The following is a 21,756-nucleotide window of genomic DNA, read 5'->3' as shown; positions in this document are numbered from 1 at the left end:
AAGTAAATGGCAAGTTAGTTTCACTGGTAGCTAAATCACTTCTCAGTATTTAAAAATCGGAAAATTTTACTGCTAAATAAAATCTATTGCAAAAGGAATCAGATCAAAAGCTTGTTCAGTCTTTGAGTTATTCAAATTCAAAGAGCGTTCCGAACAGAGGATTGTTGTTGTAAGGTTTTAGGAGCACCAGAAACTAAGGCCATAACGAAACACCTAAGTTTCCGGGAGGATAAACCATGATACCCTCGCCCGAGACCGACTAACTCAGCCACGTTGTGAAAAAGGCCTATAAAAATTCCTAAAGTCATCGATGGGGACTCGAATTCGGGTCTTTTCCACCCGATGTGGGGAGAACAGCGAGTGTACCAACTATGCTACCCACGAGAGTCTGCATGTAGCACAGTGGTATCGTCACCGTCCTTCCCACACCGAGTGGAAAAGGCCCGGGTTCGAATCCCGTCGATGACGCGAGGAACTTTTATGAGCTTTTTTCACTCCGTGGTTGAGTCGGGGGCTTGAACAGTCAGGGGCTTGAACCCCTGTCTACTCAAAGAGCGTGTGCTACTGCACCCCCTCTCCTCACCATTCGACTACGGAGGCCGTCTTCAATTTTAATACACGTCTTAAAACTTTTGATGAGCCCTTGTACGTGCAATTAATTACATATCAGCTTTCTGAGAGAACTTTAATTTTACTTTAAATATTACTACAAAGATTAAACATAAAATACTTCTCAAAGATTGGCTATCGCTAACAACTGAACTTAAGATCTAGACTAAAGGGCTAATAATATAGCATGGGAATCGCGAATAAAAAAATAAGCATTCTATTCCTTTTAGAAACACGGTCGCCCTTGCATTTTGATTAGTTGGGCTTCTCTACATAACGATATCATTAGTTGGACTTCTCTACATAACAGCAGTTCACAAATGGAGGATAGAATCTGACAGTATACAAGACATGACAAACCAGCGTGGCAATTAACTGAAAAGTAACCAGTTTGTTTCCTCTTTTTTATTCGATTCTGTGTACGGTACTTACTTTTAACAAGTCTTGTGAGACAATACAGATGCTTCATAATCCTTAATTTTCTTCCAAAAGATCGTGTAACGGTCAATAATTCCATCCACACGACATCTTTAACAACGCGCCACTATTAAACCATCTTGTTCGTACGCCCCAGCTGTCTGCGCCATGAAAGGAATGTAATGAAACTATGGTTTAATTTCTTGAGTTGATTTTACATCTGAGAAAAAGGTCGTAATGTTTGAAATATTAAGAGCATCCTCTCCAGTATTTACGTTACAGGGCTGTGTTGGTACAGAGTTACACTAGATAAAATATAATGTAATGGCAGAAATTGTTTCTCGTATGTTGTAAATAATGAGCCTCATACAAAATTAATGTCAAACCTCTTAGCTGGTTATTATCAATCGGAAGATGGGATTACATTAATTTCATCAAATTGATGGATCTTGCATGCTTATCTACGCTTTTGAGAATTTATAATCACCATCTGCCCAAAGTGTCTGGAAAAGTCCTGAGTTCAAATCTCCTCAGTAACGCGAGAAATTTTTATAAACTTTACTTCACAACGTGACTGAGTTAATCAGCCTCAAGAGAGGGTTGCATAGATGTTTTTCTCCTAAGAAATTCAATTTTTCGACCAGCAAATTCAATTGAAGAATAGATGCAATTACAAAAACAATATAAGGACTTAATTTGCTTTGGAACTGAAGACACATCCATCCTATTTACGTATATTACCTGTATTAATTTCCTTAATTTATGCAAATCAAAATACAAAATTAACTGTGGAAGATTACTGTGTTCGGGAATCGAATACAGACCTCTTCCATATCGTTTGAAAGGAAAGTCATTGCAATACCTCTTGTGTTGTTATAAAATACATTAATATTCACTGTTCCTTGTCTAAGTAATTCGCTATTACTGGTATTGTCCCTCCACATTTTTTATTGGAACCTTGTTCCTTTCTTATTTAAAAATGCAATCATTGTTTCTTCAGAATATACAAAGTCCAGGACAATATATACTAGTAACAGCCCGGTTGGCCAGATCTTAACATTAGTATAATTAAACACTACCCTACCAAAAAATATATTTGTTATGAATTTGTTTGCTAGCACAAATTCTAATGAATAGATTAATAAAGTGTTAGTTTAACTCTGGCTCTAATTACAACATTGATCCGTTGTGCAACACTTTCAACTATTTCCCTTTCGTAGATAGTAAGAATGAATTTGTATCCATTCCTCTTCGCTGTCATCTGAGGGGCGTATTGGTGTTTAACTGCGTTTTCCGAAAACTAGATTTTCGGAACAAGAAGCAGTACGATGGAGGTTCATGGGACATGGAGGTTCCATTTCTGTAGATCTTCACACAGACTTTGACATCCGGCTCAGTTGCAGCTCTAAAACCTTCCTTAACATTCTGAATATTTGGTACAAATGGGAATTGCTATGACGCCCAGCCTACACTGCGATTTTACAGTCCCCTGAAAAAGGTGGTGCCCAAAAGACGTTCCTTTCACACTAATAATGAAATGAAGGAAACCATTACACATTAGTTTCACCAACAACCAGAAGAATTATACGCTGAGGGTGTGTCTCGCCGGGCAACACAATATGACCGATGTATTCAGCAGTTTTAATAACCATTCTTTTCTTGTCTACTGAAGAAACTTGATCGGTTTTATATTACTTGGTTAAGTAACCAAGTCATTTATAAAAACAAATTACTTTTTATTGTAATAGTGTTCTTACATGCGAAGGTCCAGAAATGAATGATGTGTATTGTAATGAAACACTGCCAGTTCTTACATTCGAAGGTCCAGAAATGAATGATGTATATTGTAATGAAACACTGCCAGTTCTTACTTTTAACCAGGTGCGTTTCTGAATTGTTAATTCCAAAAGTCTATGTTTCGTTTGAACGACTCTCCAAATGATCCCTCTAAAACGTGTTTCTAACGTTATTTTCTCTTAAGATTTGCGTGTCACATAAACAAGCTAACACGACACTTTTTGCTTGCTAAAACACTTTCACCCTACTGGAATTCTGTTTTCTTAAATACCAGAGAAATACTTTCGTTCGTAGCAAAATATAAGTATATACTTTGTTTTCATAGACGTCGTTACGAGCAATATGATTTGCATATAAGCTGCTTTCTTGTCAAAAATACTAAATATTACTGCTAATAAAGCGTGGAAAAGAGATATATCTCTTCCATATGTCGTCAAACTGTCATTACAGATGATTTAATTCTTTTCATAGTTACCATACAAACCTCGATTAAATTACTCCCATCGCTAATTTTTCTACTCTTAACAAAAAGCACTCCATCCCTTCCAATAGTTTGTCTAACTGTTTCTTGAATTTATTCAAACTACCCACTTGTACAACACCAGATAGAAGTTTGTTATAATAATAATCCCCTGCCCCAAGGAAAACTTCTGCATATCTATAACCATCCTTCCTCAATTTGAATTTATGTCCCTTCATGTGATTAGTCTGAGCAAGAGGAAGAATCCCATCACCATTGAGCTTGCTCAATCCATTCAAAGCCTTAAACACCTCAATCAGATCGCATCACAGATGCCTAGTCTCCAGATGCTGAAATTTGCAGAATTCAAGCCTTTCTTGGTAAGAGCATCCCTTTGTTCCCCTCACCAATCTCATTGCCCTTCTCTGTACTCGTTCCACAGCCCCACATCCTTCCTAAAATGATACCTCCAGATCTGTATGCAGTACTCAAGATGTGGCCTGACCATTGCCGTATACAATGGAATAATCACCTCCTTATTGCTGCTAGAAAAATTTCTGCTTATCATTGACAGAACTCATGCTGGTCTGGCAGCTTTTCGTAGAGAACTTCATATCCGACTGCACAGTTACTCCTAGGTCCTATTCATTTTCCATTAGCCTGAGTGTAGTACCACACAGTTGGTACGTTAGCCTGGGATTACTGCTGCCCATATGCAATGTGCATATTGACATATGTACATTGCATTTGTCAATTTTAAACTTCAACTGCCATTTCTCAGCCCATCTTCCTAATTTTCTAGACCTTGTTGCAGCGGTATAACATCATGACTGTCATTAACCACCCTGCCTGCCTTTGTATCAACTGCAAACGTAGACATGAAGCCTGAAAAAACTTCATCAATATCATTAATAAATATAGAAAAGGACAATGGACCCAGCACAGAACCCTGGGGGACTCCAGTAATAACATTAGTCCACGAAGAGCAGTGTCCATTAATAACCAATCTGTCTTCTCCCATTTAACCATCCCTTTATCCATCGTAGTAACTTGCACTTAGTGCCACACTGCTCCAATTTGTACAGCAGCTTTTTATGTGTAACAGTATCAAAAACTTTCCTGAAATCCTAGTGTACGTTATCAAACTTATTTTTTCTTGCAGTTCCTTTGTTGATAAATATATGTTACTGAATCATAGAGTTCTAACTTTCGAAAATCGAGAAATGAATGACTTATTGTGATAAAAAAAAATACATACAGTTGTACGGAATTAGAGCACTTTATGTCTCATTCTCATCTTCAGATAAATTTTAATCCTGAATCTCCTTGAATGTTTAGAAAAGTACTACAAGTTTATGGTCTTCTTGATACAGGAAAAGATTACTTCTACCTCATTTTCCTTCAGTGGGCAACAGGCACCTCTGAAATGACGAATAATTCTCTACAAAAGTTACATGTGCTCCATGCAGACAACTTTAACCATGTCAGATAATCGTCTGTTTGGAGGTCACACACGCACACAACGTTTAGATATTCCGAAAAATAAAACCAACCTTGATTTACAAACAGTTATATCTTCCTAGCATGAAAACATCGCAATTATTTGCCTGAGTATGTTTTCCATTTGACCTTCCAAGATAAACAACTAACTCTGGCAGCTTATACCATCCAGAATCGACCATCGATGATGTTGTCATGAAATGGAAGCATGGCAATACAACCACCGTCAGGCAACGCACAGAAAGATCAAGGGTCCGGTCAAAAGTGTTTACATGACCAGAAGATACTCGGTAGGGAAGTACAAAAACATTTTTTTTAAGGGCAGTATATTGTTCCATTTCATTTTTGGTAAATATAAGCTGCTTACCGAATTAATTATTATTATAATGTAGTAGAGGCATATTGATACAAGGAAGGGAATTCAGCATTTGCCAAAAAAGAACAAAAAAGTCCTCATATTGTTCCAATTGTTCAAATGAAATTATGTGCTTGTAAATTGGTGTCCCTAAAAATAATAAGAAATTTTCTGGGGATTTAAAGAATATGCGTTCGTCATATAGAGGGTGATTCTTTAGTTGGGCCACTAAGTTAAATCTGTGTCTGTTAAATCCAAATTAAACAGACACAGAAATTTGTGAATACATCACGAATGGACATTCTGAACAAGATATATACCTGTCCACAAGACTTGGTTTCATCTAAGTGGATTCGTCAACAATCAAAATAATTCTGTAAGCTGCTCACAGAATTTATTATCAGTATTAATATCATGTAGTACAGTGGCGTGCAAAATTTAAGGACCAGTCACATTTTCACCTGTAGCTTCTCATAGGAGTGGCCTGGATATGGAAAAAGCATACCAAAGGAACCTCGTGAGGTACAGAAATGATGAAGGAAACAATACCGACACAACAACGGAAACAAAACGGTACAGAGGACTTTATTCAAAAATGGTAACATAGCACTGGCTACCATGATACAGATGCATCACTGCCAAAGATGGAACAAAGGGAAGAGGTGGTCCTCAGTAGGGGATATGGCCACCCCTAATGTCGATTCAGGCTTTGCACCCCCTGTCCGTACTTAGAGCAATGTTGTTGATAAGTTCTTGCGGTAACATCGCCCATTCCTCTGTCAGCGCCATCTTCAGCTGATGAACATTTTCTGGTGGGTGTGGACGTGACGCAAGGCGTCTCCCCAGAGCGTCCCATATGCGTTCGATGGGATTTAGATCGGTGGAACGAGCAAGGCCAATCCATACGAACAATGTCCTCACTTTCCAAAAGGATATCAACAGCTGCAGTGCGATGGGGTATGGCGTTATCATCCATAAATACGAACTCGGGGCCATTGAAACCTCGGAACAGATGTACATGGGGAAGGATTACCTCAGTACAGTAGCGTATACCGGTTACAGTACCGCCTTCCAGTATCTGGAGTTGTGTACATCACCTAGTCTGTTACCTAAGATATACTTCAGAATGTTGCAGAAAGCTGTGACCTATTGAGTATGTGCCTATCCGAAGAAGGAAGACATTTTCAACAATTTTTGTGAATGTTTAGATTGGATGCATAAAGTACTTAGAAATCAGATTCATTTCTCTATATTATTTATTTTTTTATTTTATAACAAGAATCTTGATTGGTCAGCTGAAAGAAACTTTGTACATTTTCTTATCACTCATTGAAAAGAATTGTAACCTTTCTACAACACGCTGAAGTTTGTCCATAAAAAAACTTTTCCCAAATATCAGTACGCGCATAATCAGAACTGTGATAGATAGGTTACGTTTGGGTTACTTAGAATTAGGAACGAATTACATGGCTCGAATTACAATTCGAACCAAGCCATGATGCTTCAGAAAGGATTGGATCAGTTGCACACACGAGGTTGAGGATGGTCTTTTCTCCCTGATGAGAACAGACCTTCCTATATGTGAAAAGAATTAAAGGGAACAAATATAAAATCTCAGGAAATATCAGAAGACTGGATCTTATGAAGTTCACCTATGAGCAGAGGGTTGCCGAACATTGGAATAATTTGCCTCCTAAAGCGGTAGAAGCAGTGAATCTGACTAAATTTAAAATCAGAATTGTATTGGTTACCTTGTAGGAATGGGAATAATATGAATACTCTGTTTTATTTTATTTTTATTATCCAGAAAAAGTCCGCCGTTTCTTTACATAATTTGATGTTACTAATACTGTTTCTTGTATTCCGTCAATATGGACAGTTTCCTTGCTTTTTTGTGCAAGGTTATGCAAAGCAAGGTTGTGGCTATAAAGCGTCAGCATATTGAGTCTATAAACTGCTGTGTTCTTTGGTCAGTTTGTTCTTTTGCAGGATGAAAAACCCAAATTACAGGGGAGAACTGTACATCTCTCGCTACCACTCAACTCAGAGACTGACTAACTTACTACAGTGTAACAAAATCCCAAAAAGATGTCAGTTCACGACACACATTACGCACTGGGTTACGAATCCCCACCATCAGACTCTGCTTTTCTAACCTACTGGATTAAATTATTAAAATAAAAATAATTAATGGAAGTCTTTTCAACAACAAGTGGATGAATTGGAAGATGGTCCCGTTATGCACACGAGACCTTGGTTGGAGAACATTGATGATCCATCACGGATCATCAACGTCCGCGAATAGCTCAACTTGAAAACGATAGCCCCTTCAAAAACTGTGAAAAAAATATTGTATTCTCTAAATTATTTTTAATCGTGTACTTTGTGTGGAAATCTGTAGAAAGAGGGGTCGGGGGACGGAAAAAGAAACATTTCCTAGAGACGTATATTTTCACAGGGAGGCTTAACTTGAAATGAGCCAAGATTTGAAGTTATCACAGAATATATGTTATTACAGAAACGAAATTTTAAGATTAACGTTGATTTTAATCCAATATTTTCCTCCGATTAGCCGGTAAGCTTTATCACAACTTGTTAGCACTCTCAACAAGTTATCAGCACGCCATCCCGTGACGTATCGCCCACACACTCTAATAATCGCTCTTTCTAAGACGCCTGCCTTCAGCAGCAAACAGCTGCTCTCTCATTGGTCGAACGCACTCGGTACGTATGCCACTGGTAAGAGTGGAGAGCTACAATAAAGTATAAAAGTTGCAGATGAAAAGGATGGTCCACTCCAGTCATTCTGTCGGCGTTCGTTTACAAACCAAGTGATTTCTACCTTCACTTCATCGAGATGTTGGCTTCTCCCACCTCTATCTACTGGTTACTCCTGGTATCGGCAGCATGGATCACAGTCACTTCAGAGGTATGAAACTTTAATTTAACACCTTTTAAGTAGATCGTTAGCAGCTAATCTTACTAAAGCCCCTTTAAGTTGTTATTCATCATTAATAGCGTCAACTGACTTGGGTGTTATATGTAGGTCATCACTTCTTTTCTATGGCTTCTTGCTTAAAAATAATCCTTGTACCTGTCTCACATATTGGAAGTAATTTTATGTGAAAGCAAGATTAATTTTACCTTATTTCATTCTAAGCTCGTTAGCATAATAAGAAATAGATCCAGGAAGACTTGGTCTTCCTATATTTCTAGATGTGATGAATTCTTCGATAACCACTGGATCAATTCGTCTTGCCTTCCAAAGTAATACCATATTTTAGTGGCTGACTGCTGATACGTAACATGAATAACAGTGATCAATAAAACAATAAAAAACTGTTCTTGTATTTGTGAATATTCTTGGAAGCTTCCTTGTTTTATCGCCCATACAGACAAACCGGCTTTGGAACAGAGCAGCTAACGGGCACCACACGCTGATGCTTCACGGTCTAAGTGTCCTGGTGTACTCTTTGTTTGCTCTTTTAACGTAAACAGTATACTAATTTTGTTTAAGTTAAATGTGTAAACAAAAACTTAAGAAAGTTAAATGAATTATCTGAATATAATCCTTGGTTGTAACTCTTCTTAAGATTATTTTGGGAATTACATTCTTGTCTTTAATTAAGATTAAAAAAACAGTTGTTGTTCATCATCTTGCGTCGAAAATACGGATTATCAAGGGGATTAAACGTTAATCAGCATTCGAGGATCTTCCATCAAGGGAATAAATGAACCTACGCGGCTATTAGAAAATTATTTTTTCTGTTGTAACTCGATACAACACAAAAGACCTTTAATGCAGAAAATAAAATACGCAAGTTTTTTTAGGTGTGGCTTTTTGCAAGTGTGAATACACAAAAGAGCGATTATATTTATATTGGATTAAGAAGAGATAGAGGCAAACAATAGCAGCAAAATCCTATCTTTGAAAAAACCAGAAGCAGATATTACGATAATGCGCGTTAAAAGGATTCCAAGGACTGAATCATGAAGTGAACAGCAACAAATGATCATGCAATACTAAATAACAGAATGAAAGATCTGCAGTCTTTATTTTGATATTAGAAACAGTTAAAGGGGTATTTTGAGACTGTCCTAAAGAGCAATACACTGAGTGTCCACTTTATTCAGTACCTAATAGCGAGAAAGTCCACTTTAGCCCCCAGAAAAACCTGGATTCGTCATGGAATGGACTCAACGAGATGTCGAAAGCATGCCACAGGAATACTGGTCCATGTTGAATTTATTGCCTCCTAGTTGTTTCAGATTAAATGGTTGAGGATCTATACTCCAAACAGCTTCTTTCACTTTGTCATGTCCTGGAACTAGTTGTGTGCAACCTCTAGCTTTGCAATAAGGAGCATTATCCTGTTGGAAGAACCCATTCGCAGGTACCACAGGTCGTCATTGGCTGGATTTGATTTGGTTATGCACCAATCTCGGTACACTCGAGACACAGTTGTACATGAAAAGTCCAGCAATGTTGCAGTTTCTGAGATACTCATAACGGAGTGTCTGGCGCTGACTACTATGCCACGTTCGAAATCACTTAAATCTTTCGCCTTGCCCATTCTGGATTGAATTGTACATAAACAGCATCTGCCTCCCCTTTATATGGCATATTATGAACACGTGATTCTGTTACTGAAAGAACTCCCCATTTCATAAAACGAGGACATGTGCATCTTGATAAAGTGACAACTTAGTGTAGAAACGAAATGGATTATTATCCACATTGTTAGAAATTAAAAATAGTATCATAATACAGAATGGAACTGGCTCTTGGGTTAGGTTGTTTAGAGCATGAGCCGAAAACTTGAGGGGCATGCCGGTGTAAGTATCACGGATATGCAGCCCTGCTGGTGTATTCGCGCACAGCAGTGTTTAGACTGTACCGAGAGTGGTACAATAAGCAGAAAATATCCGATTAACTGCCATCCAGCCCTCTGGCCGGAGAGAGAGAGCGCTTGAAAGCTGACATATGGTAAAAAGAATTGAGCAGTGTAACTGAAAAGATCACAATCGGCAAAATGAGAGTGCAGTAGAACGGTGGTGAACAAAGGGGTATATCGGAATGCTCAGTGCATCGGATCCTCCAGAGTTAGAGTATGGAGGAAGCAGGTTATCTGATTAGGTTCCACTCTTGTCAGATAAAAACAAGCAGCTGTGGGTACAGTGGGCACCAATGCATATTGGTCAACTTGTCAGAAAGGCGTACCGAAATGTTAGTCATTCTAAAATGCTCTTTCAGAGACTTCTCCAACATCAGTTTATATGAGCAAAATCTGCCAAATGATCGTTTCTCCCATCCTTGAGTATGTCTCGATCATTTGGTCGCCAAGAACTTAGAAAGATATCGGAAGAGAACAGAAGTTGCTTATTAAATAGATTTTCTTCAAGAAAACACCGCGTGGGTAGAACAGTTTGTATAATCACCGTCTGCTGTTCACCGGGTGGAAAAGACCCTAGTTCGAATCCGTCAGCCGCAAGGAATTTTTATTAGTGTTTTTTACAACGTGGCTGAGTTAGTTGGTCTCACGCGAGCGTAGTATACCCGGAAATTCGGGGTTTTTCGTCTAACAAACAGCAAATCGACCACAGAATACACATATCTTAATATTATATACGGCACAATATTTCCTAAGTTGTTGATGCGCCTAAGACCCTACAACCAGAAAAATCTTAATTATCACCCCAAGAATTATAAGAAATTGTGCGCCTACTTTAGACTCCTTACATTAGAGAAGAGAAGAACACTTGGGTCTGAACTTTTTAATCAAATTAAAGAATATTTCTATCCAATCAGGTAAACTCCTGGAATAAGTTAATTTTTACTGCCAGCCTCAACACGAAAGAAATCCTGTTCCATTTAAAACTAGTTTCGCATGTACCAATCATTTGTATCATCAGTACTTTAACAGGGTAATGAGATCCATTACCGGACAGAGTTTAACATTTTTCTTACTTACTGAAGGAGCATTTACTGAGAAAGTCAAAGAAGTTTCACGATGACTATACAGTTCGGTGAGGAATTAGAAAATTATTTGGAAACCACAGAATAGGTACAAGTATTAGAAATATTTATGGGTATTACTGGGAGTGTTGTTGTTGTTATAATAGGATTTTGGGAGTGATTAAGGCCATCTTGCTCCGTGTATACTGTCTGTAAATTGCGTGTATTCTGAGGTCGATTTTCTGTTTACTGGACGAAAAATTCGAATTTCCAGGAGAAAAAAACCATGCTGTCCTTGCCTTAGACCGACTAACTCGGCCACTTTGTGAAAAAGCCCATAAATGTTCTGACGCCATCGACCGGACTCGAACTCAGGTCTTTTCCACGCAGTGTGGGGAGGACGGCGATCCTACCAACTGTGCTACCCACGCGGACACTGGGAGCGTACTCACCTATTGGTGTTTTGCTATTTTATGTGCCATATTAGTACTCAACATGAAAATAAAGCGTAAAGGTAACAGCTTTCTGAGTTATATATCTGAACTGAAAAAGCTCGTAAATGTAGTCGGGTGACCCTATCATATTTTGCAACTTCAAAATTTCCCACGTTCGGTTCATTTGAAGATGTACACTGAGTGGACAGAAATCAAGGGATACCTACTAGTAACGGAGAGGCCCACCTTTCGCCCGGATAAGGGCAGTCACTCGGCGAGGAATTGAGTCCACTAGTTCACGAATGCGTTCCACAGGTATTTCCATCCACGCTTGCTGCACCGCTGTCCATAATTTCTTCGCAATCCTGGGTGGAGAATCTAAAGCTCGAACGGACCGTTCCACAGTATCCCAAAGATGCTCCACAGGGTTCATGTCCGATGAACGGGGAGGCCATTCCATAGTGGTAAAATCTGCGGAATGCTCTTCGAACCATGTTCTAATCACCGCGGCTCTGAGGGAGGCGCATTGTCTTGCTAAAAGAGTCCATTGCCCCGTGCGTTCACGATGACCATGAAGGGATGCAGATGAACTGCAAGGATGAACACGTAATCTGGACCGTTCAGAGATGCATCTAGACGTACCAGAGGTCCCAACGTGTGCCAGTTGAACACGCCCCGAACTATTAACGACCGTCCACCTGTCTGAACAGTTCTTTGTTGACATGACGGGTGCATACTTTTGTGCGGTTTCTGCCATATACGCACCCTCCTGTCCCCTCGAAATAACTGGAAACGGGACTCATCGAACCAAGAGATTCGTCTCCAATCATTCAATGTTCAGTGCCAATGTTCTCTCTCCCAGTTGAGGCGTAGAGTCCTCTGTCATGGTGTTGGCAATGAGACTCTGGTTGATCGGCGGCTCCCGTAACCAATTGCAGCTAATAATCGCATGATGGTCCTGGTGGAGACATTTCTGGCACCTTCCTTGTTGAAGTCGGCGGTGATTTGTGCCACTGTCGCTCTCCGGTTGACTGAAACAATTCGATATGGACGTCGACGGCCACGTTCATCCACCACCTTTCTCCGCCCACAGGGCTGTCCACGATGGCATATTCCCAATACTGTCGAACGGGGGATAGTGCAATTTCTGTACCACCTCCGTGATAGAGTAACCCATGCATCGGGCACCCACTATCATCCCTCTTTTAAAGTCTTAACTCACCACGTTTATCCATACTGATATCGCATTACCGTCTACGTGAATGCAGTGTACTTATTTACCTGCCAATGGGTTCGCCCACCGAGAGGAATGAGAGGGTCGCGTTGCCCAGGAACCAGGTATCCCAGGAATTCTGTCCTTTCAGTGTACTAAGCAGTCAAGTTTAAGAATGAAACAGAATTTTAAAATGAGACGCATAATTACTTAACTTTTTAGCAAAAACTTTCTCCTCTGACAGAATCAAAAGGCTTCTCAGTTGCGAATAAATGTGTAGATTGATCCCATCGAAAAAACTAAATATTTCCTCTCAACCTTCCTTCTAATATTTAGATATTTTTAAGTGTGATTTGTTTAACTTCATCAGTAGACTTCAGTCATACGGAAGCAGTTCCAAACATCAAATTATTAATTCTCTTTCTCTCCAAAGTCCTCTTTTAATTAAATTTACATTACCTGCTTTGTTCAAGCAAAATCCTCGAGCCATAAAAGATTCTTTACTGGTATTATAACTTCTTTATTATGTTTTCGAAACCTATGCGACCTCCGTTTCGTCAGTTGCGCTCCCTTTATTAGGAGTGAAAAACTACCAAACTATCCAGAGTTTTTCACTCTCCAGATGAACTCGCGAGTTTAAGAAACCTAGAAGGCCACTTGAGGATGCAAAATGTCTCTTTCATCCACGCCATCTATTATTCAAGAAATATCCCCAAGTGTTTTCCTTCAACAGCTTCCCGCTGACCTATGATTTACGCTACAGTATCCAATCTTTCTTGGAATACTTCTTTCAATAAGGTCTATGCAATTCGAGACTATCAGAGTTGAAGGAAATTTCTATTCAGTTACCGGACTCAGCTACTGTAGTTCAGTATTGTTGTGATGGTTAATTTGAAATTTTTAAAAACATTTCCCATAGTAATCCAACCTTATAATCTTGTAAAAGCATCTAAGAAATATGATTCGAATACGAATTTTTTTTATTATACTCTCATTGTCTTATGTGTTATTTATTTTTCCAGTTAGGGCTCCAAAAATTAGCTTCATTTCAAATACAATTCCAAAAAATATATTACGTAGAAATTGCTAATTTACCATTGGTAACGTTGCAGTTCATGGTCACAAATTTGAAATTCAAATTATAATCTCCTTTTATCACTGGGCGCTATTAGCACGGGGGCAGCAATCGCTTTACGGAACTTGTGTACAGGAGCATTGTTATGAAGAAACAGGACAAGTCATATCAATTTTCCTCTTATCTGATTGTTTGCGGCCCTTCTTAAATTTTTGAGTGGACCACCGGCATCTCCAGTGTCCATCCATATTCCAAAAACTGGAAGCCATAATCTTCCCAGAAGAAGAGAAAGAGAGATTGGATCCTGAAAGTTATCTGTGGTGGCGTTCCATGGTGTGTCCATTGCAAGGACTCCTATTTTGTTTCCGGATCTCAGTGATGAATTCAAGTTTCACCACCAGTTACAATTTTTGAAAGAAATCCTTGTGGATGTGCATTATGCATGTGTAAATTTTCCTCATAAATTTGAGCCCTGCACTGTTTCTAAAGAGGTGTCAGTGTTTCGCCCCCAGTGAGAACTGACTTTTGATATGGACAGCGTTCATGACGAATGGTCAGTACCAACCCCTCAAAAGTATTAAATTTTCTGGCAATCACACACTTTGATACTCTATCTTGCATAATCAGGTCTTTAGCACATTTCTGGAACTGTCATTTCCATTGGTAGTCCCTAGCGGGAGGGTCATCTTTTATGGATTTTCGACCCCAGTTAAATGCTTAGACCAATCTGGTATTAAGAAGAGGCGACATTACCAAATACAGCTTGCATGCGTTCATAAATAACTTTACGTTCAGTCCCTACTTTTTTCAAAAATTTTATGATTGTCCAAGGCCCAAATTTTATAACGTCCATTTCCCTTTGGGTTGGCGGCAAGAGTTAATTTAGAGACCTTAAAAACGCCACGGAAAACTTTCCCCAGAAATGTCGCTATTGATTCATTAGTTAACAATCTTACTCCACAATCTGGCTCTTTTCAGCTCTCGTTGGTTCCCACAGATGACGCCATGCAGATGTAATATGCTTCAATGCTTTTTTAGTATTTGTCTGCTAGGCTACTCATCTTTGCTTATTGATTAATTCAGTGGACATTTAGAAGCCATTGGTGTTTTGGTCACTTTCCCTTTACTTTCTTCGGCATCCACTTCTCAGTTGTGGGCTTTATCTTTTGCAAATGTTTCTATCATGCTCTGCTTCTTCGGAGCGCTCAGATATAACATTTCAGGCATCTTCTTGTCCTTATTTATCCACACCGGGTGGAAAAGACCTGCATTCAATTCCCGTCGATGATGGGAGGAATTTTTATGGACCTTTTTCACAACGTGGATGAGTTAGTCGCACTCAGGCGAGGATAGCATGGTTTTTTCTCCCAGAAACTGGGGTTTTTTGTCAAGCAAACAGAAAATTGACCACAAAACACACGAAAATTTATAGACAGCATATACGGAGCAATATGGAATTAGTCACTAATGATCCTAAAACCCAAATACCCAAATACCTGTCCTTATTTAATTAGGTTAGGTTACCTAAAAGGTCTGATGCAGTGTGATTGCTAAGCAGCCGACCTATTATACGTAAGACAAGGAATATTTTTCTGTAACTTCTAAAGAGCCTGTCGACTGATTGGTGCCGGAAAAGTTGTATTCGAGTGCTCCCAAGAAAAAAAGAGCATGATGGTTTGTTACTGTTTAGAAATATGATTAATTTCCTTTTGCAAATTTACGTAACCCGGGTTGGGTTAAGTAAATTTGCAAAGGGAGATTCCCACAATCGAGAAATGAATGCCAAAAATGGTAGCGAAAGTCTAAGGTGACTGTGCATGGTTATTGTGCTGAGCTTTATGCTTGCAGAAGCACACAGTCTCTTGTTTACTAATTAAACTTCAGTTTATCATTGTTTTGTACTTTAGACTATTTCTGTAACCTAACCTTACACAACAGTGCTATTATATTAAGGTTATGTTACCGAAATTTGCAAAAGGAGAAGCCAGTAACTCAGAAATCGAGGATCTCTGTTCCTAGTAAGACTATCTTCGCCCCAACTATGAGTTTCTTCTACCCATAGAAAGAGAACTTTAGGTAGGAAAAAGAAAAACTGTAGCTCTGAAAATACTCTAATAGCGTCAGGGTCAGAGGCAAACAAGAGTTGGTCAAGAGAGACCAAAGAAAGAGGTCTATCTCAAAGTAAGTGGAAAAAAGAGAACAGACCAGCTAGGGGACCCTAGGAAAGCTACTTCCCTTGCTATCAACATGATAGCTCCTTGGAGTCCTGTTGATCCGTTGTTCCTTCTTCGATATATTCGGATCACCCATCATATCTGGTGGGGACCCCTCCCCCGACATCCCCGACATCTCTAGAGGTCAGGGTCCTCTGAGAGTAGGACTAATAGACTAGAGATTCAACTTTGATTGAATCTCTAGTCTATCAGTCATAATTTCCGTTTGCTCAGTTTGAAATGTACCTGGTCGGTGAAAGTCTTACGAAAACCTTAATATAATAATTTTATTTCAGACGGGAACGCAGAAGTCTGAATTGCAGAAGGGGATGGCATTACTCCAGAGGAGCGAGGTAATTTGATTGTCGGATTCGTGAGAGTAGGTAGTAACCTCTAAAAGCAGCAGAATCACTCTTCAATTGAATGGCTACATTGTTTGAAGATTTTTGGGATTTGGCACGAAAATTAGGGCATCTCAGCGAAGTTTAACTATCGATTTCGATTTATGTGAATCCTGTGGGAACATAAAGCATTTCCGGATTTATGATAGTTTCCGGCAGTGCTTTATGTTCACACAGCATTCTTATAAGATAGCATGAAGTGACAAACAAGAATATAAAACTGTGTAACTGTTATGCACCTCGAGCAAGAAGCAGAATTTGTCATCTTAAACTTAGTACATTAAACAAAACAAGAATAACTCAATTAGTTAATAACACAATAATCTTTCGAACATGATCACCTAGAAAAACTCACCTGAGCATCAAAGGCGGAACGGTAAGTCGAAACATCCATGAAAATAAATCATTTCCGATGGAATACAAAGGCAAAATCAAATGTAGTATTACGTTCTGCAAATGGTTACCCTCAAGATGCACACATGCGCCAAGACAGAAAATGGAAAAGCACGTAAAATAGCCGCAACGCTTCCTACCGTTGTAACAATTTCCGAAGCCCAGGAAAAAGAGGATGTATTGATCATGTGCAAGGAACCAATATGAGTGTCACTAGGTGGTATTTTTGATCTCGCAGGGTTTATCTCACAAACGTTTGCAAGATAAACCCTACGCTCATCCTTATTATAACATTGGTCATGTTCAAAAACACCTTCCTGGCAATTCGATCATATTTATACCTCATTCCGTTGCACGGATGCCACTGGAACATTTTATGAGCAGATAAAACTCAATTTCCCTTGAGCAGAGGTGTTGATACCCATAACGGAAGAATTTATACAAAACACAATTCTTATGCTAATCACAAAGTCCCACTGCAATCATCTACGTTACCACGTTTGCGTAAATTTATGGTAGAATCATTACTGGTCCGTTTCCTTTTTTGAAGAGAACCTTCCAGCAGGCTCGAAAGGCGTTCTGTAAATGCAGGTCGCTATTGGTCGTATTTATCGAATTCATTCAAATTCTCCAACAGAGGAACACCTTGTGACAATCGATTTTATGCAAGATATCAACCTATCAGCCACACACACACACATAATCATGGTAGTGACGTTAGGATTTTATTGCATAAATATTGTCTGTATAGTTTTCACTTATCAACTAAATATGAAGGCTTTTATCATAACTTTTTTTTTATCATAACTCTGTTTTGTTGAAGAGTTTCGTGCAATCATAGAATCTGTTCCAGCAGGGTGCCTAAAGGTTTATTTTTTGGATTGAAAAGATAGTGTCATATATTTCCAGAGTATAAAAGATATTTAATGATCTCACAGAAGCAGCCTGGAGGAATTCCATTGAAATGTCTCCATTATTTTGTCAACAACGCATAATACTCAAAAATTTCTTTCTTGTGTAACCGCATTGTGTGTTTTTTCGCGTAGAATTTAAATACAATGTAGTACAGAAACATCAATTTTAAAAAATCGTTTTTTTTGAACTCTGATTTCTGTACAGTATTATCGAAGTTTAAAGCTTCTTTTCGACACCATCTTTCAAAGAAATAATTGCCTCAATAATCGTTTAATTATTTCGGATGAAAGGAAATAGCGCTAATATGCAAATACGCCCGGGGACATCTTACGCTTATTCAGTCTTACGTTATTTGTTTATTAAAATGACGTAAGACTGAATTTAATCCAAAGACCAAAGGTCTTTGCATTAAATACCACTTTTTTTGTATTTTTTTTATTTAAGTGGAGTTCTTCAGCTTCTTATTACGTTATCTACACCAATAACTAATGAAATAAAGTTATTTTTACCTCTAGTTACAATTGGTTGCAATTAGAATAGAACTTAAGTAATATTTGTTTTTATGCACACATCAGATTAAAAATGAAGACAGCAGAAGGGTTTTAATTGTCCATAAAAAAAAACTTTCATATTAGGGTTACCCGAGAACAACCTCATCCACCCATTATATCCATAAATCGAGTTTTTTCTGTGGTTGGTTTGACTGTTTTGCCGGGACAAAAAATCCGAATTTCCAGGAGAAAAAACCTTTCTGGCAGGACCGACTAACTACATACAGGTCTGAAGGCCTCATTTTAGGAAGGATGTAGAGCTGCTGAACGAGTACAGAGAAGGGCAACGAGGTTGGTGAAGGGAACAAAAGAGTGCTGTTACCAAGAAAGGCTTCAGTTCTGCAAATTGTTGCGTCTGGAGACTAGATACCTGCGAGTAGATCTGATTGAGGTGTTTAAAGCTTTGAATGGATTGCATAAACTCAATGTTAATGGCATGCTTCCTCTTTCTCAGATTACATACATGAGGGAGCATAAATTCAAATTGAGGAAGAATGGTTAGCAAGATAGATTTGCGAAACTTTGCCTTCAGCCAGCGGGTAGTCGATTGTTGGAACAAACTTCCATCTGTGCAAGTGGGTAGTTTGAATAAATTCAAGGAAGAGCTAGAAGAAAGTTATGGAGGGATGGATAGGTGAAATGGTTTTTATTTATTTATGTATTTTTTGCTGATGCTTTATAAGCTTGCTTTCTTGCATCATTTCATTTGCCACTACTCTATTACTAATAATAATTATCCATAAATCTCTCGGATCAGAACAGTGATTACCATCGCGATCGCTGGTTTTCCATACTACGTGAAAAAGGCCTGAGTTTGAGACCTGCCTAAATGGGAAGAACCTTTCCGGGCTTTTTTTGTCACATCATAGCCGGGTAGCAGGGTTAAATAGTTTTATCTCCCAGAAACTCTATTCTTTCCTCACAAAAGAATCATCTGATAACCTATCAAAAACCGCACAACTCCGTAGTTGAAGTAATGGAAGATCATGAAATAGACTAAGAATCAAGCCACTGTGTGGAAATGAAAGGATTGAATTTATTTAAGAACTCTTCATCTGGTGGTACACAACGCATAAGCCTACTTTTTCTTCAAATACTTTTTCGGGTACTGTAAAGAAGCAGAACTATTTCATTTTTTTATTAGATCGACCCATTTGGCAGAGGAATTATGACTGGTTGCTACATCATTTTAGTGACTCTGGTTGAGAATGATATGCCATTCTGGCATCGATCATGAACGCATTGATGAGATCCCACCACTTTCAGCTGTGCTGAAGCAAACTTAGCAGTGTTCCTTTGAGGGGGCGGGGACTTGTGACTGGCAATCCTCCTTCCTATTGCATCCAACACTCCTGGGGATCTGACTGATCATTCCATATATCGGCCATTAGAAGAAAACCTGGACCAGTTGCTCCTGAAAAGAGCGAATATAAGGATGAAGGACCTCATTTCGATACCTTACGACTATGAGAGTTTCTCGTTGTTTGTGACGGTCCCCAGACATGAGCAGAAAATGGTTCTAAATCTGATGGAAGCAATAAATATGCTTTAAAACTTGAACTGCTCCATTTAATCCTATATTATCTTATATGCGAGTTACTACTATATACAGAAATAAACCTAAGCACTACAATAAATAATCATATTGTTGAACACTGGAGACATCTTGTCAAATAAATTTAAATAAATAGAATTATTGAAGTTATAAACGATCTTTCTGTCTACTCTTTTACATAAGATAAGTAGAAGAAGCAATAAAAACTGCAGGCATGTTTGATTTAAGAGGTTAACACCCCAGTGAAATAACAGATCAACTTAGCAAGGATATCACGTTGACTTCCACGGAAACAAACGTTTTCTTAGTTCTGAAGTTTAATTCTCAGTTGAATGATAGAAAATGATGACAGCATTATTCCATTCAAGTTTCCTCTCAGCCAGATAATTAGTTTCATTCTCAACTTCTCTTACAGCTAATTAAATTTACTAATTGAGTCATTTCTCTCTCTCTCTCTCTCTCTCTCTCTTCCAAGTATAGTAGAAAATATCTGTTCCACCATCCCCTTCTTCACTTGGACAAAACTTAATGAAAAGCTGAATTCACAACCCAGGGTGGTTTACGAATAATGTGTTAATTTTATAGCTTTGGCCAATGTGGAGAGTACTCGAGTTTCGCACTTAAAGTAAGAGCTCTTGATGTCTTAGTGCTTTCATTTGAACTCATCTTCAAATCCAACTAGTGAAAAACGTTTTCGATCAGTTGAATCCATTGCATTTCAAACTTACACTTGGCTGACGTCATAGTTAAAACGGTGACTCAAAAAACTGGGCCTGAAGGCCTATTGAGTAAATTTCCATTGAATGAAAAGGTCCTCCTTTGCATGAGTGTCTCGTCGGATTCGTGACTTTGAATCCAAAATAGGTTCCCCTATTGACAGCTGGAAATGAAAGAGTAATACGAAAATTTAGGAAGTCTAGACACGTAGATATTTTCGGATAGTAATGGAAAGGAAACATTTGGTAAATCATTGAATAAAATGTTGGAAATATTTTTGAAATTGAATTCTGTTTTTTTCGTAAACTGTATTGAATAATATATTGTTTGTATAAAAGAGTGAATAGCAGTAGATGACACTTTTCTTCTCAAATATATATACAATGTGGTTCAAATGAAAAGAGCCCAAGTTTAATTATCGAAACTTGTGGTAAGGATCCTCCTAATTATTTCATGCTTTATTCCACCCGGTGTGAGAGGATGGTGATTATAAACACTCTGCTATCCACGAGGGCCAAATTGAAGCAAGCACTCATATATCCAGGCCAGCGTTTACACTCATACCAAGAATAACTTTTAGCAAAACTGGTTGCTTTGAATTTAAATCGAACACCATAAACGAATTAATTTTCAGGATGAAAATCCCGAATTTATTCTGTAAATTCGGAGTTTTCATCCTGTAAACAGAGAAACTGATCTTAGCTGCTCAAGATGAGTTTCTCTTTTTATACGAAATATAAAAGCACACTATTACAAATCCTAGAGGATAAATATAATATTTGTATAGCATTCTAAAGATTTTGTCTTATGTATTTCGATGAAACAGCAGTCTTTGAGAATACGAAAGTACGCTTTATTCTGAAATAAAAATTCTGATAACTTTTGCAGCTGTCCAAAAATCGTTCTTTCCAACAAAAGTTTTGGATTAAAAGATCAAAGTTAGAACTGATAAAGAGATCAAGGTAGACGTTAAGTTTACTGAATTATACTGTAGATAAAATAGTACTGCGAAAAGAGAGAGAAAAATCTACTTTAGTAATGAAAAGAGTCCTTGAAACGGACTCTCTTCTTATTCATACCATCATCCGCTGCACAGGAAAATTGAAAATGGGAAATATAAAGAAATATAAAGCTGTAATCAGAAATGGCCTTCAGATAGAATAAAGAAGGATGTGACCAAGTTTCATTCACTTCG

At 38.3% G+C, this 21,756-nt stretch overlaps 1 protein-coding gene across 1 annotated transcript in view; it reads left to right on the top strand.

The window, feature by feature from the left end:
* The first annotated feature begins 7,922 nt into the window (after positions 1-7,922).
* LOC150085392 (uncharacterized) overlaps positions 7,923-21,756 on the top strand; it is a 36,593-nt gene continuing 22,759 nt past the window's right edge. Inside the window, exon 1 of the mRNA XM_090373196.1 lies at positions 7,923-8,067. Within this exon, the coding sequence (XP_090229322.1) occupies positions 7,996-8,067 (72 nt within the window). The 5' untranslated portion in view covers positions 7,923-7,995. The remainder of the gene's footprint in view (positions 8,068-21,756) is intronic.

This window comes from Mastigoproctus giganteus, chromosome 5 (genome assembly GCF_048544385.1).
Source record: "Mastigoproctus giganteus isolate SK-2022 chromosome 5, ASM4854438v1, whole genome shotgun sequence".
Lineage (NCBI taxonomy): Eukaryota > Metazoa > Arthropoda > Arachnida > Uropygi > Thelyphonidae > Mastigoproctus > Mastigoproctus giganteus.
This window is presented reverse-complemented; position numbering and strand designations above follow the sequence as displayed.